General features: G+C 39.1%; 1 protein-coding gene across 5 annotated transcripts in view; it reads right to left on the bottom strand.

The window, feature by feature from the left end:
• The window catches only part of MRPL1 (mitochondrial ribosomal protein L1), a 39983-nt gene that overhangs the window by 11739 nt on the left and 12243 nt on the right, over window positions 1-16001 (bottom strand). For all 5 annotated transcript variants that reach the window (XR_013345861.1, XR_013345862.1, XM_077814921.1 and 2 more), the window contains exons 6-7: window positions 14519-14630; window positions 11733-11833 (exon numbers count right to left, since the gene is read on the bottom strand). Coding sequence is in view for 3 of the 5 variants with exons in the window: in XM_077814921.1 (XP_077671047.1) it covers window positions 11733-11833; window positions 14519-14630 (213 nt within the window). In the remaining 2 variants the exon portion in view is untranslated. The remainder of the gene's footprint in view (window positions 1-11732; window positions 11834-14518; window positions 14631-16001) is intronic.

Raw genomic sequence — 16001 nt, 5'->3', positions numbered from 1 at the left:
TGATCATAGTTACTCTAAGACCCTCTTTACAGTAGCTGACGAACCAATGTTATTCTAGGCCTGTCTTGTCAGGCAAAAAGCGTTTTTCAATTGTGTTAGCTCAATAAGATTGAAAAGCTCTGTTAAAGTGCAAGCTAACATATCTGAACATTGCTCTAGGGTAGGTTACAACACTGCCAGTTAAAACCGCTTCAAATAAGTCATCCTGAATCATAATGGGTTTTTTTGGATTGCGTCAACACCTTTTATGCCCATTCAGACATACCCCTAGGGAAACAGCGTTTCATTATTATTCTTGCTTTTAATAATATTATTATTATTATTCTTGCTTATGGCGCTAACACAGTTTCCCTGATCAGTAGGCAGCTGGTAGACAAAGCCTAACTGTGCTATAGTTTACAAAACGGTAGTACAGACTAGATAGGGGCTTTACAATCCAATAGGTTAGTGTTTAGATTAGTCTAAAGGAATACTTCAGTATTGATGTATAGCCTAGCACATGTACACACTGTCTGTACCAGCCAGGGAGATCGCTTTATTATTACTTTTTAGCATTATTCCCTGGAAAATTACTTCATGCAATCTCCCCAGCTTGTGCAGATAAGCCTCCCAAGTGTTCAAATTCATTAATAACTTGCATCATGAGGGCAGACAGCATTATTTTCAAAATGTGTCAGTCATAAAATGCAAATTCAACCAAACTAATTTACTTTTTTAATCTCAAGTTTATTTTCAAAATTATTCCACTGTCTGGATATGCAAATAGGAAATGTATAAAAAGGTGTCTTATATTATATCACAAGCTTGAAATATGAGTTAAAATATTTAGTTTATGTCATTCATACAAATGCATCACACCTGAGTCCATTGTATGGACTTAATCATCAGACAATTCAATTACATATACATGTGGCTTCTGAGGATACGGCAGGAGAGCGGTGGCATGCAAGAGCCAGATGTCAGAATTAAGCATGGAGAAAATAGAAGGCTCTAAGAAAAAGGATTTGATTGTTTTTTTTAAATCAGAAAGAGGGTTAGGAGTCATGGGCCAGGAAGGATAAAATTGGAAACTAGGTAAGAAGCCAAAATGAAGCTGCTCTAAATGGTGGAGACAGCATGGGAGAGCATACACCACCCGTGTGGCAAAACATGGATGAACCAAGAGAGGAGTCCGATATTTGAAAGACTCAGAGGCAGAAAGAACAAATATAGAATGAGATGCAACAGAGCCAAAGAGGGGCCCAACCAAGTCCACAGAAACAAATATTGTGAAGATGATGAGGGAAGGCTTTGTCCTTGATTCTGAAATGGGCAAGAAGATAGAAGCACAACCTGAAATTTTGCCTGTTTCAGCATGATGGGGAGATGAGCAACTATAATTTGGAGAACAGATTTAGGTTTGATGAACTGGGACTTGCATCATAAAAGCTCCCGGAAAAAACAGACAATGAAATATCAATTAGCTCACAAAAACAGAGTAACTGCTATGTTTATTTTTGCAAATAATATACAAATATTAGCAAGAATCGACATACTCTGAAAACCATCTGATTTATGAAATTAAAGTGAGCCCAAAATAGAAAGTGTGAAATGCATTTAAACATGTCACCTGTACTATTTTTCCCCGGCTCACTTCCTGGTTTGTTTGCATAATTCTGTAACAAACTGAGTTTAAAAAAGGTAAGTGGCCAGCTTTTACAACAGATATGTGCAATGTTCAAAGGCAAGCTAAAGTAAATTAAGCACGGTTCCTGCACAGAATAATGTGCACAAAGCAATGTGCTTATTTTATTTTGCAGCTGAATGATACTGAACATTATTATACAGTCATAATAGCGGTTCTAATGTAAAAGGTTGGAAGATGGCATATATATTCTAACCTCTGAAGTCTCTGAATTTATCAATCCTCTCTCCAGTAACACCTCCCTTACCCCACTTTGAGTACCTAACAGCAGTCAAGACACCTCCCTGTCATATCGGAGTAAGCATGCTATTAATACCAGCTTTTCCACATGAAGTCAGCCAACAAAATACCTTTTTTTTTTTTTAATATACTGAAATCGCACATTTAGATATCACAAGAATGGTACCTTTGTAAAGTGAGATGTTCGGGCTGTTCAATTTTACACACTACAGATTTTTAACAAGTTAATTAAAAAAACTGCAAAAAAGTGTAGAATTAAAATCCATACTAGGTTAAGAAAGAGGGGTCGATGCATCCCATGTTACAACATTCATGTGTGTTGGCGTACCTTATTAAGGTAGGCTGTCTAACCATAATCTCAAATCTTCTACATTTCTCTTACTACTAAACTGCTGTTCCAACTCATCTGCTATTTTCCTACTGATATTGCATGCTCCCAATATGGTCTTCTGTTGTGTTTGACACTTCGATCTCATCTGAACCACATTTCATGCACCGAGACCTAATTTTTCAGACGTAACTAATGAGTTTTGGTTGCTCAATTTGAGACAACTTAAAGGGTCCTGATTTTCAGGGGACAGGTACTCAGCGCTTTCTGAATATTAGGCCCTTAAAGGAGTCTCAAATTGGGAATCCAAAAAACACTAGCCACTTTTGAAAATATAAGCCTGTACTTCTATTTGTTTTTTTAAAAACCAGTCTCCTTATGTGTAAAAGCCTATACACCAACGGGATAAGCAACATACCTCCACTATTTTTCCCTCCCAAACAAGTGATTTTAAATTCTCCAACATGGATTAAATAGCATACCTCTTCTATTTCTTATAAAAAACCCATTTTCTAATAACGGAAGCAGAATTTTTAGAGAGAACGAAGAGTTTGCAGTTTACAGAGGCATAACAATACATGAATATGCATTTGTTTTACGTTAAGGCTGAGGGAACTACCTTCTGATTTTTATGGGACATGAGGAAAACAAACAGTTTTGCAACTGCTTCAAAGTCTATAGCACTGTATGAATGCATTCCAATTTTAGTGCCTTGTTAGCAAATAGGTTGTCCAATTATTCCTGAGGAGGAAAAGTTTGGTTGTGCATACTATATAATTTAACACGAACATGAAATATTAGGTCTTCACTTAGAATTTATTTTACAAATTTAAATGCTTGCAAGAATTTTGATTGACAAAACCTGTAGCAAAAAATATATCTTATTTCTATGAAATTTCTTGCACTGGAGTGATATTTGCCATTTTGTTTAATTTATGAAACACTCTCTCAATAAAGTCTTCAGTTAAATTAATAAAATGGATATCCCTCCTGGAAATATCCATTTTCAGGTTTCCTGTCCAAAGGAGCTACTGTAAACTGTTTCAGAGTAACAGCCGTGTTAGTCTGTATTCGCAAAAAGAAAAGGAGTACTTGTGGCACCTTAGAGACTAACCAGTTTATTTGAGCATGAGCTTTGAAGTGAGCTGTAGCTCACGAAAGCTCATGCTCAAATAAACTGGTTAGTCTCTAAGGTGCCACAAGTACTCCTTTTCTTTTTACTGTAAACTGTCTTGCCCGTGCTCCACAAGCAAAAAACAAAAACAAAAAACCCCCCAAAGCCTGTAACCCTATTTATTTAATCCATGTCACAATTCTACAGGTTGTGATATAGTTTGTGGAGGATATGGTTGGTAAATATGGGGTGCTCTTAGAAACACAGCAATATGTTGCTTGTTAAGGAAAAAGAATAAATGGAACATTCCACTAAAAACAAAGTTATAGGCATACGTAAGGCCCAGACCTCTTTGGTGCTAAATTAAATGATATAATCCAACCAGAGGGGATTGACTTCCCCTTCTGCTCCCTTTGCTCCAAAAGTCTGAGACATTGCTATCTCATCTTACTTTTCATAGTTAATTAATAAAGTCAGTTCAAGTGCCCTCTCCTCTCCAGTGTTTAATAGTCTCATCATACTCAGCTGAGTTTCCATGCCTTTTGTTCTAAAAAGCAAAGCAAATACAAATAAATACAGAGCACCATCTCATTGAAAAGAGCTTTTCCTTCTTTGCAGTTGTAACTCACAATCACTTTCAGTTCAGTCAAATTCATTTCATGCAATGTTCAAGAGTTTTGAAGAAGGTAATACCTGGTCCTCAATCTCAGTCATCATTTCTGTTTTTGCAGCAAACTGAATATAAGAGAGCAACGCATGTAAGATACATTCCTGCAATAATCCATACCAGGGAGCAAATCAATCCACCTTCCATTTTATTGTGTGCTATCTTTTTTCTGAGTGAGGTGTCTAGAACATATATATATTTGTGCCGATTTAGCCAATACATTTTCCAGCCTTCAGTTTTTCTATGACAGCTTGCCCTATGAAAAATAAGAGCTCAGCCTCAAAAAAATAAAGATGGCCATTCTCAAATAATTAGAATTTTAGTGACCTTATTAATAAAAGGCAGGCCCAACTTTACTAACCTTCAAGAGCTGCTACTAAAAATCAGTCATTAAAAAAAGCAAGTGTCCGCCCCCAAAACAGAGGCTGATTAATTATGGCTTATTTCACAGTGACAAACTAGAAAGCTGGCCAATTTCTCACTGTACATTAGTTGGACTTACAGGCATGATGTTGTATCATAAGGAACCTACACTGAGATCCTTACAGTGGCTGCTCTCTTTAAATAAAGTCAGAGTAAAAAAGTTGGATAAGGAAAAGAAATACAGCGTAAACACAAAGGACCCTACCTGAGGTCCTCAATCAGGCAGAACTCCAATTTAATTTGCCTGAGTAAGGGTCTCAGGTTTGGGTCCTTAGTGCTCATGCTGCATTTTTCTCAGACATCGTTTTTACTCATAATTGGTTTAAAGAGAGGAGGCCCAGGAAGGGGCTCTGCATAGATTTCCTCCAATGCAACATCACAGCTGGGAGTCCATAAGAGTCTGCATAATATTTGTCAACTAAGAATTTCATTGTAAGGAAGGAATAGAAGAGAACTTCCCACAACCGTGGTTCTTTATCACACGAATTTAAGTGTAATGTTCAATGCTCCTCTATGCATATACTGCCTCTTTTGCACAAGTCTAAATGCAGTCCTCTCCCCCTAGCTCAGAGTGAATGAACTCCATGAAGGAGTCTCAACAAACTGCCATGCAATTTTTGCCCTGTAAACATCCCCCCCTAATTAGGGGTGGGAAAGTGACCAGGATCCCAATATCATACACAGCTTCTAGATATGTCTGTATAATACTCAAAACGAAACCAGATTTATTCTTTTAATTTCAGCACATGAAACACTTCAGTATCCTGAAATCTACAGACCAAGGGGCCCTTGAATGCCCTCCTGGTGTGAAACATTAATTGCACCTTTTTATAGTAAGCTTTACGGAGACCTACTCATAAGTGATTTTGTTTTTCATTTCAGGAGCACGGCATACTAAACTCCTTTATGAGGATATTCAGGGATGTCAAAGGTCTCATTATATAAAGAGGAGCAGGAACTGGAACAGCCCCTTCACTTCCACTAGTGCAGGGGATTCCGACCCTGCAAAGCCACTGGGGGGTGGGAGGAGAAGAATGGGGGGAGGGGGGCGTTGCCGCAGCAAGAATGGAACCCTGTCTCTCTTTTCCCTGAGTCCAAAGCCCCTCTAGTGCTGTTTGCCACTCTTTACAGTGTCGTTCCACTGGTTGAAAACTTGTGTCTGGGGGAGAATCGGCAAGCACGAGAACACTGATTCAATCAGCACAATCTTATTTCCTGTATTCCTCAAGGACCTGAACCACCCCTCCAGAGGGCAGGAGGAAAAGGAGAGTCAAAGCAGCAGCCAGTAGGAACACACAGGAGCATGGATTCTGCAAAAGCCATACTGTCATGCAAATGTTAGGGGGTAGGCGGGAATCATTTCCGAGGTTCTCTATCTCCGCGGGTCACCCCAAAACACTATCTATTTCACTGGCGCTAAACAATGCTCCCCACAAACCTAATGACAGTAATATGGTGGAAATTGAGAGTTTCCTACCTTCTATATAGCTACAGAGCACCACAATGCGGGACAATTTGGCCCTTTACAATTAATGTAAGGCAATGGGTAGCCATGCTCCGGTTGCTTTGTACCACAATGGCATTTGTAGTTTTGTAGCCTTAGACAAAGTATATGTATCCCACCGCCAGCTGCTTGCTCAACCAATGGACCAACAGTTATCCTAGTAGAAGCCTGTGTCTGGTAAGCTAGCCAACTCTGTAGTTGTAATTCACCATGAGAGCAACGACAGAAGCAATCATGGGGACAGGACTCAAGTGTTTTTAGCCACTCAGCATAGGGTTAGTCTGAGTCCTAACTACACTATAGTTTCTATTGTTGCTACCATCCAGAAGAATTGCGACCAGAAAGTTTGCTAGAATACATAAGGCCTTTATCTTGATGCTTCAATACTCTAACACATTTAATTCAATTTCATTTTGGTCCTTCCTTGCTCCAACATGCTCCCAAGACTGCAGGCATTTTAATTTCATCATATAATTTAACTCTGCTTTCGGAGCAACCATCTGTACTTGTTTACTTATTCTAACCCACATTTAAGTCTTTTGGCATCACTAGCATCGTCTGTGTGAGACATCATTGGTTTTTTCCATACGAGTAATTAAACTGCAGTCTGATTAATGCTGTCTAGAGTTCTAGCCAGGGTGGATAAAAATTAATTACATTTTTTAAAAAAATAAAAAAAAATCCCTGAAGAGTGGCTTGACAATGCTTTTCTTTCCTTCAGTTACTGCACAATTGTGCATACATGACAGCATTTACACCTTAGCCAAGGAGATCTGTGATTGTGCAATGGCCAACACCAGAAAGCAGGGTGTATAAAAATCAATGACATTTTTAAAAAAAGAAAAAAAAATGGATTTTTTTATTTAAATCGGATTATTTTGATAAAATGCTTTTTGAGGAAAAAAAATCTATCTAAAGATCGTTTTAATTAAGATACATTATAGCTCAAAGACATCTCATCATGGAATAGGGATTATAAATTCTAATTCTATAGTATGAGACAATATATTCATAATGTTTAAGAAAAGTTTTGTAAATGAGTTCCAATAGTTTATGGATTAGGGACCCAATTTTATGGGGTTCCAGGGACTTCTGTATAGATTATTTAGGTTAATCTTTCTATCTACCCAATGGGACTCAGTGCTCAGTATAGAAGATACCATCAGAGATGCTTAGTTTTGCAGTTCTCAAACTGTGGATTTATGTCTCCAGAGATAAAATGCTTGTTAACAGCAAAAAGGTTTTAAAATAAATAAATAACTAACTAAAGAGGTGAGAAACAACAGACCTCAACCCTATTGTCCCTCTGCAAATTTGTGTACACAAAGTCAATCCCTTACCTCTCTCTAAAAGTGCAAAGTTTTGAAAAGTTCAATGAATAGAAAGAAGATTGTTGGGGGTGGAACAGATCTGGACAAGGAAAAGAAGTCTGGAGATAAATATGAGAAGGGAGGGACAGGCAGTAGAAACAAAAGTGAAACTGTTTGACCAGCATATTCCAGAAGTCAAGAGGTCTTTCTGAGTGTAGCACTCACTGATTTGAGATCTACCATACCATTCTCTCACGAGAAGAGAAAATCTATAACGGCAGCAGGCCGTAAGAGAGACCCAGTTTGGGAATATTTTAATGAAGTTCCTCTACCTGTGGGTAAGACAGGCATGCATGCAAAATGCAAACAGTGCAACAAAGAAGTGCAAGGCCTAGTGATGTTCTCCTCCTAATACAGCATGGCAAGAAAATCCTCCGAATATTAATGATTAACCTCCCAATTACTTCATAAATATCTGCTTCAATTACCTTTGGTAAATGAAATAACCAAACAATTGTTCATTTTCTGACATAGCTGTAAAACTAAACTGAAAAGTTTTCAAAATAAATTACTTTTAAAATGTATAGTATGTACCTGCTAAAAATGAAACCTACATCTATCGCTGAGTTGTGAAGAATATGTATTAAGATTATAACAACCAACAAGAATGCATTTTTATGTAGAAATCCTTGATTAAATCGAGTCTTCCTGACTAGTGATTTAAATCAATTTGATTTAAATCAAATCCACCCTGGTCCTAGCTCAAAACTCCTTTAAGGATAAGAAATACAAGGGCCGAATACTGTAAGGTGGTAGTGCCTTCAACTCCCTCCGAAGTTAAATAATTTTAAAAGGCTCACTACTTCTCCCACTCAGGGCTTGTCTACACATGAAGTTATTCAGGAACAGCTGTTTAGCAAGGGCTAAGTTAAACAGGAACAAGGCACCCTTATACTGGGCTGAGATTGTCCACACATGCAGTTATTCAGGAACAGCTTTCCTGAATAACTCCATGTGAAGACGGCTCTTACATTTGAGCCCTGAAAGAAAAAACAGCTCAACCAGGTACTAAAATTCATTGTTAAGTCTATTAGTTTTCTGTCTTACCAAAGACAACACAACATAAAATTACCTTGGATTTGTCTTGCCAACACAAAAAATGCAACACCTGGGTTTTTACAAGTTCATAAAACAAAATATCTACTAGATTAAAAAAGAGCACTAACTTCTGGCCTTAAGTCATGTTACTGTGGGAGGGGAAAAATAGTATGCATTAAAAGTGGAAGCAAGGATCTCAGGTTTTCAGACTTAACTCTATTTCCTTTTATATTGGTTGGTTTTTACAACTGATGTCATTTACACTTCTATTTTTTATTTGTACTCATTTTTATTTAAATTTGTACTGTTTAGTTATAAACCAATGAAACCAGAAATCCGTAAAGAAAATAACCATAAGATCTTTAATCATACCAATGAAAATGATGCTGCTTTAACAACTATATTCTTTGGAACAGGCCATTTATAACTTTCTATTTCAAGGAAATTAAACTCTGCAAAATATACTTTACAGAGACTGCCCCTCTATCCAAGACAACTATCTGGAAGCGCTTTGCATGGATGAAAGGAGACAGGAGTTAAATTCCTGGTCTCACTTACTAGGTCAGAAAGGCTGAGAATTTTGTGAATGCAGCAAACACAGCTTTGGAGAAAGGGAAATGTTTTGTATTATCAGCAGCAACCTATCCATCTTAAAAAACAGCTCTAAAACCATCCAAATATAGTCCCATTCTATCCTCTGCAGCTGGAAGATTATGGTTGCTAAATGGGTCCTTTTGGGAGATGGAGGAAAATGGGACACACGATTTCTCCATCTCAGGTTCCATCACTCCAGATTTTGCGAGCTGAACACAGCTGTCGTCGCTTCTCTGGTTCCTCTCAAACATCTCAATTATTTATTAGACTGGAAAACATCACAACTGCTGACTTGTGCGGAAGAGAGGTGTGACATCGAAAAATAGGTCAGAACAGATTAATGGACAATTTAAGACAGCAACACCGCAGAGAGTCTTTTACCCTTTCTCTTTGAGAAAGGCCACCTTGATTGAAAGGTGGGCTGGAAGTACCGTGCTGTTATTGCGAGTACTGCAAGGCAGCTTTACCCTTTACTGCAGTTTGTAATTATGTTATCATTCACAAGGTTTAAATTCAACAGTTCTTTATTTAATAGTGAGCAAGTCTACACGACACTGCGGTAAAAAAGCCAGCAAGCTCCCAGAGTCTTGTCTGAACTAGCTTTCCTACCTGTGGAGCTGCATTAATGTTAGCAACATTGAGGTCTTGTCTATGCTAGGCTTTCTTTTCCTGAAACATTTCCCAATGTTACTCTACTCAAGACCTGTGTTACATAGTGAGAGTCAGCAGAACGTACTCTTCTTTAAGTAGGATTCTAGCACCTGAGACTAGGAGAATTCAGGAGAAGAGCCCTGAATTTCTATGCAGTGTCCTAGATCTTGTCACTTCCATAGCACTGTCTCTTTCCCAGCATCCAACTGATGGGCCCTCTCCTGGGGCTCCACATGGAAGAGGTTCTGTGGGGTTTCAGGATACAGCTGGGGGCTGAGCAGAGGGCTGGACACCAATCACACAGTCTCCTGTTGATCGTTTGGACTACCACACAGAAGCCTGAGTGAGAGTTACTTAGGTTTGGAGTTTCATTAATTGCTTCTGGATCCCCACAACAGCAGCTGCTTAGCAGCCTCAGGGGAAATAGCTGCAAGGCTCATACAGGAGCTCTGCAGCAAATGTGCATCAAAGAAGAGAAGACAAACAATGATTAGTGGGGAGATCTCCATATATCCGAGTTCACCCTTTCCTAAGGATCCACAGGGATTGGGGAGGGCTTTGTTCCTTACAAACTCCTGAAGTCCCAAATTCCGCACAGTTTTCAATTATCTCACTGTTCCCTTGGAATTTGCCAGTCTGCCTTCTGTATCCATCTGTTGTCTCTTGTCTTGTATTTAGATTGTAAGTTCCTTGGGCTATCTTTGTATTGTGTGTCTGTACAGTACCTAACACAATGAGGCCCTGATCAGGATTCCTAGGCACCACTACCATACAAATATGTTTCCCATGTCATTGACCCCTCTTTGCCCCCTTCTCCAGAGCGGCTCACAATCTGACCCATACTTTCTACAAGACATGCTAAACTGTTCTGAGCGCTGAGCTAAGATTTTAGAAAAAAATCTTGAACATAAGGGGAATTTTCAACTTCTATGAAACTTACAATACATCTCACGAGGAAAATGTTCATGGAACTTCAGTTTCAAATTTTAAGAAGAGGATCAAATCCTGACTGACATGCAGAACCCTCTAATTACACTTTGCAAGATTCTTGATCCTTGAAACACTACCAGAAAAAGCTTCAGGGATTAAATTTCATTTTGCTGGCATCGGTACACAAAGCCAAGCAGAGTCAGGCAGGGCAGACAGCTAAGGAGAAAGAAGAAAAAAAAATGTGGAGGGGGGAGAAAGAGGGAGAGTCTTGAGGAGAGAAAACAAGTACAGAACAGAAACAGAACCCAGAGCAGGAAAGGTAACAGACAAAGAGATAAGAAAAGCAACACTGAAAAGGGAGGGGAGAAAATGAAAGATTAGAAAGACTATACCAACTGAAATCAGGTTAAAAAAAACAAAACAGTATTCAACGTACAGATGTACTACATGATGTGGCAGATATTATCCAAAACTAACAAACTTTTTAAAAATGTGGTCATACAGATAGGACTTTAAATGCAATAAAAAGCCTGTACAATTTATTAAGGTGTATGCAGCAAGTAGTTCTGGATCTGCCTACACAAATAAGCAGAACATTTTTATACCAACTGAAAACACCCTGGAGATTAAAACTAAGAAAAAGCAAAATGATCAGTAACCCAGAAAGTCAAAATGTGATTACTGTGAGCTTGTTCTACTGTGGAGGAACTGAAAAAGTTCAAGTGCAAAATCTTAAATGGCATTGATACTGAAGTATTAAAGTTAAATACCGTTCCCAAGAATCTGTCTGGAATAGAGGTCCTAGTAATATTTGAGTTTTATCCCATGCTTTCGTTTAGCATTACTGTCCATTACAATATGGTGGCAAATTAATTGTCATGCATCACAAGACTCTGACAACTTTCATTTCTCAGTGTGTTAGGCATAGCTTGCTTTCCTAATTTTTTAAATACGAAAACTCTTAGATTAGTCGAGGTTTAACGATTTACAGGAACTGCTCTAACTTAAATCATTCAACAGCACAATGTATTTAGTTAACCGGTTAGTGAATCACATTCCTAAAAAGCTACAAAACATACAGATTACCAAGGGCATACTGTGTACCTTTCAGTAAATTATTAACTACTCCGCTGAATAATAAAAGGAAAGTACATGAATTATTTGCTAAAAAATTATTTGTAGAGCATACCGTTGCTATTCTTGTCTCGATACGGTTCTCCTCTTCTACCACATACTCATGGCCCGCTTTGAAGAGTTCCAGCATTTTTGGAATGTCACGGCCCAGAGAATCTAATTAGAAAAACAAAAAGTGGAAGAAAGTATTAGCGTCCCTACATCTAGTACAATCAAAATGAGAGTTAGAACGGTTTCCTCTAAATGTAATCAAGACAAAAAAAATCATCACCCTTGACAAACCTGCAGGATACTGAGGACACGGTGAGGGCCCCCAGTGGACCCATATTCTATACATTTACACCCCTAGGTTAGACTGTGTTGTTTTAGGAGCCTATGTACTTTTAATCACCCATTACTGCACATGAATTGTTCTATAATAGGATGTAATTTATCTGCAAGAAATATACCAAGATAATTCAAGATGAGAAGCCTGTAGTAGAGCTTTATAAAAATGAAGGCTCTTGCAACACAGTCTTATTATACCAGTTAGAGATCTGGTTTGGAAAATGTATTTCTAACCTGAAATTAAACAGAAAAAAACAAAACAAACCTGTACATTTTAAAAATATCCCAAGAGGATTAAAATATAGTTAGTAAACTACAGTATTAGACATTTTATACAGTGTCCTGACTCAATCCAGCCAAGATGGATACAGTAACTCCTCGCTTAACGTTGTAGTTATGTTCCTGAAAAATGCTACTTTAAGCGAAAAGATGTTAAGCGAATCCAATTTCCCCATAAGAATTAACGTAAATGGGGGGTTTAGGTTCCAGGGAAATTTTTTTGCAACCGACAAAAGACTATATTATATGTATATATACACACACACACGCAGTTTAAGTTTCAAACAAACAATTTAATACTGTACATAGCAATGATGATTGTGAAGCTTGGTTGAGGTGGTGGAGTCAGAGGGTGGGATATTTCCCAGGGAATGCCTTACTGCTAAATGATGAACTAGCACTCGGCTGAGCCCTCAAGAGTTAACACGTTGTTAACGTAGCCTCACACTCTACAAGGCAGCATGAATGGAGGGAGGAGACAGCATGACAGAGACACACCTTGAGTGAGTGAGTGTGTGTGTGTGAGAGAGAGAAAGAGATGCGCATTGCCCCTTTAAGTACGCTGACCTCACTCTAAGTACATTGCCTTTTTAAGTAGATCAGCAAGTTGAGACAGAAGCTGCTACCGGCCAACTCCCTCCATCCTGAGCCCTGTCTATTCCACCCAGCTCTATCGAGATGCGGTATAGGAGCTGGGGGAGGGAGACACCTTGACATCAGCACCCCTCTTCCCTCCCCACTGCACAGCAAGCAGGAGGCTCCCGGGAGCAGCTCCAAGGCAGAAACCAGGAGCAGCACATGGCAGCGAGGGGAGAGAGAGCTGAACTGCCCGGCAATTGATAGCCTGTTCTGCAGCTACCGCACAGAGAATTTAGGGGAGCTGCCGGTCCCCCCTGGTTCCAAGCCCCCACCAGCTAGCTCCAACGGGCTGCTCTTCCTGCAAGCAGTGAACAAAGCAGGCAGCTGCCAAACAACGTTATAAGGGAGCCTTGGGCAACTTTAAACAAGCATGTTCTCTAACTGATCAGCAACATAACAAGAAACAACGTTAACCGGGACGATTCCCATCAGTAACAAGAAGAGAAAAAATAGTTAGCTGAGCTGCAAGGGCCTATTTGGCTTATAATGTCGCGAGCTTGTTTGAAACGTACACTCTGTTTTACCCACGTGTTCTGTTGGCTGTAGCAGAAATCAGGTTTTGCTAAACTAGAAACTGAACAACCTCTTTAGGGCACAATATAGGCTTTCATGTATTCTAATGCACCTGTTACATTTTTGACAGATTAGTAGTTTGCTCCAACTGTTTAAAGAGCACAAATGTTGTTTGCCTGCTTGTAAATACTTTGTGCAGACACTTGTGGAGGAAAGAAAACATTAAAGATGAGGAAAAGATCTTGATTTAAACTCTCAGTGCATAACAATGTCAGCAAGAAAAAAACCCAATGCTTGAACAGCCACAGGATTTTAATTTGGATCATGTTAGAAGTAACAAATTAAGATCATTTAGAAACAAAGGAAGGTCAAAAAATAGAGAAAGATATTGTACAGAATGATGTTTGTTGTTGTGGGAGATCCGATACCAAGAGAGGGAATATTTATAGCATCATGAAGAAACAAGCCATAGATATGAAGAAAATAATTGTGAAAGAGAAATAGGTTAAAGACAGATGCCATTCAAACGTGGTTAAAAAGTGGGCAAAACATACAAATAACTGGTAAGTTGTGGTGCTCGTGACTACACAAAATTTCCGCACATTTTTCACTGTTTTAGTGAAACCATTTTCCCCCACAGAACTTTGCTATAAGCAGAAGGTTATTATAGCCATATTTCAGTTCTTTGCAATGTGTAAGTTTCAAAGTATGTGACTTTGCGTGTATTTCTCTAAATAGATCTCTCACTGTAAGAGGTTTCTTGCATATACATAGTTCCCATAAGTTTATGCAGATAGGGCTTGACTCTAAACTCAAGTTCATTTAAACTGAAGAACTGGCTCAGAGTACCAGATTTTTCAAAGATCATATTGGTCTCAAATCACAATCAAACTCAGTAAAGGTCCTCTCAGTAAAACTTCATTCCAGAGATGCATTTTACACAGCTTCATTTCCTAAATGAAGACGCTGATTAAATTGTTTCAAGAGAAAGCTCCTGCTCAAGGGCTTAATATTTAATATTAATACATTAATGTGATTAAATATTTAATATATATAAAATAATATTTAATGAAAATGTCTTACTTCTGTTAGTCTTTGGAAACTTTTTTCTTAGTTTGTTTTTTAAAGGTAGCAACTTCGCTATTAGTTCAGGAACGGCTATGTAAAAATCTGCATTGATTTCATCATCCAAAATCTGAAATTAAAAGAAGCCAGAATAATTAGGTGAAAGTTTGCAATATAAGTATATTTAAAAATGGAAGCAATATTCATTTTTGAGATAAAATGCTCAGAATTAAAAAAAAATACCCTCAGGAAAGGAAAAGCCTTCTGTCTCTTGTGTTTCTCAGCCATCAGACTTTAAACATTTGGCAATATGACCAATGCAGTGGTATCAAAAGTAGTGCCAAAGAGTACTAGGTTCTGTACTAAGGAAGACAAAGTCCCCGCTTCAAAGAGTTCTTGGAACCAACTTTGTAGTTTTTAGAAAGATCACATTCTTAAAGCCAACCACAAGAGAATGTAAAACTAAGATGTAAATAAAGTAACTCCTCCCTTAAAGTTGTCCCGGTTAACGTTACGTTGCTGATCAATTTCGGAACGTGCTCGTTTAAAGTTGTGCAATGCTCGCTTATAATGTCATTTGGCAGCCTGCTTTGTCCACTGCTTGCAGGGAGAGCAACCCGTTGGAGCTAGCTGGTGGGGGCTTGGAACCAGGGTGGGCCAGCAGCCCCCCTATCAGCTCCCTGCTCTCCTAAGTTCCCAGTGCGGCAGCTGCCCAGCAAGTGACCAATTGCCTGCAATTCGGCTGTCCTTCCCCCACCACTGTCATGTGCTGCTCCTGCCCTCTGCCTTGGAGCTGCTCCTTGAGCCTCCTGCTTGCTGTGTGGGGGGAGGGGAAAAAGAGAGGGGCTAATATCAGGGTGTCCCCCTCCCCCCTACTTACCCCATCTTCCACAGAGCAAGAGGGACACACGACAGGTCTCAGGATGGAGGGAGCTCTCTGGCAGCAGCTGTGGTCTCAGCTTGCTGATCTACTTAACAAGGCAGCATACTTAAGAGTGGGGTCAGTGTACTTAAAGGGGCAAAGCACATCTCTCTCTCCCTCTCTCTCTCACACACACACGGTGTGTCTCTGCCATGCTGTCTCCCTTCCCTCTATTCGTGCTGCCTTGTAGAGTGAGAGGCTACATTAACAACAGTGAGTTAACCCTTGAGGGCTCAGCCAATTGCTAGTTCATCATTTAGCAGTAAGGCATTCCCAGGGAAATATCCCACCCTCTGACTTCACCACCTCAACCAAGCTTCACAATCATCGTTGCTGTGTACCAGTATTAAATTGTTTGTTTAAAACTTATACTCTGTGTGTGTGTAGGGAGGACGGGGGGGTGTTAGGCTCCAGGGAATTTTTTTTCACCAGACAAAAGACTATATTACACACACCCACACCCACCCCTTTTGTCTGGTGAAAAAAAATTCCCTGGAACCTAATCCCCCCTATTTACATTAATTCTTATGGGGAAATTGGATTAGCTTAACATCGTTTTGCTTAAAAAGTCGCATTTTT

This window comes from Eretmochelys imbricata, chromosome 4 (genome assembly GCF_965152235.1).
Source record: "Eretmochelys imbricata isolate rEreImb1 chromosome 4, rEreImb1.hap1, whole genome shotgun sequence".
Taxonomy (NCBI): Eukaryota; Metazoa; Chordata; order Testudines; family Cheloniidae; genus Eretmochelys; species Eretmochelys imbricata.
Note: the sequence above shows the minus strand (reverse complement) of the source record. Positions and strands in the feature narration are given on the sequence as shown.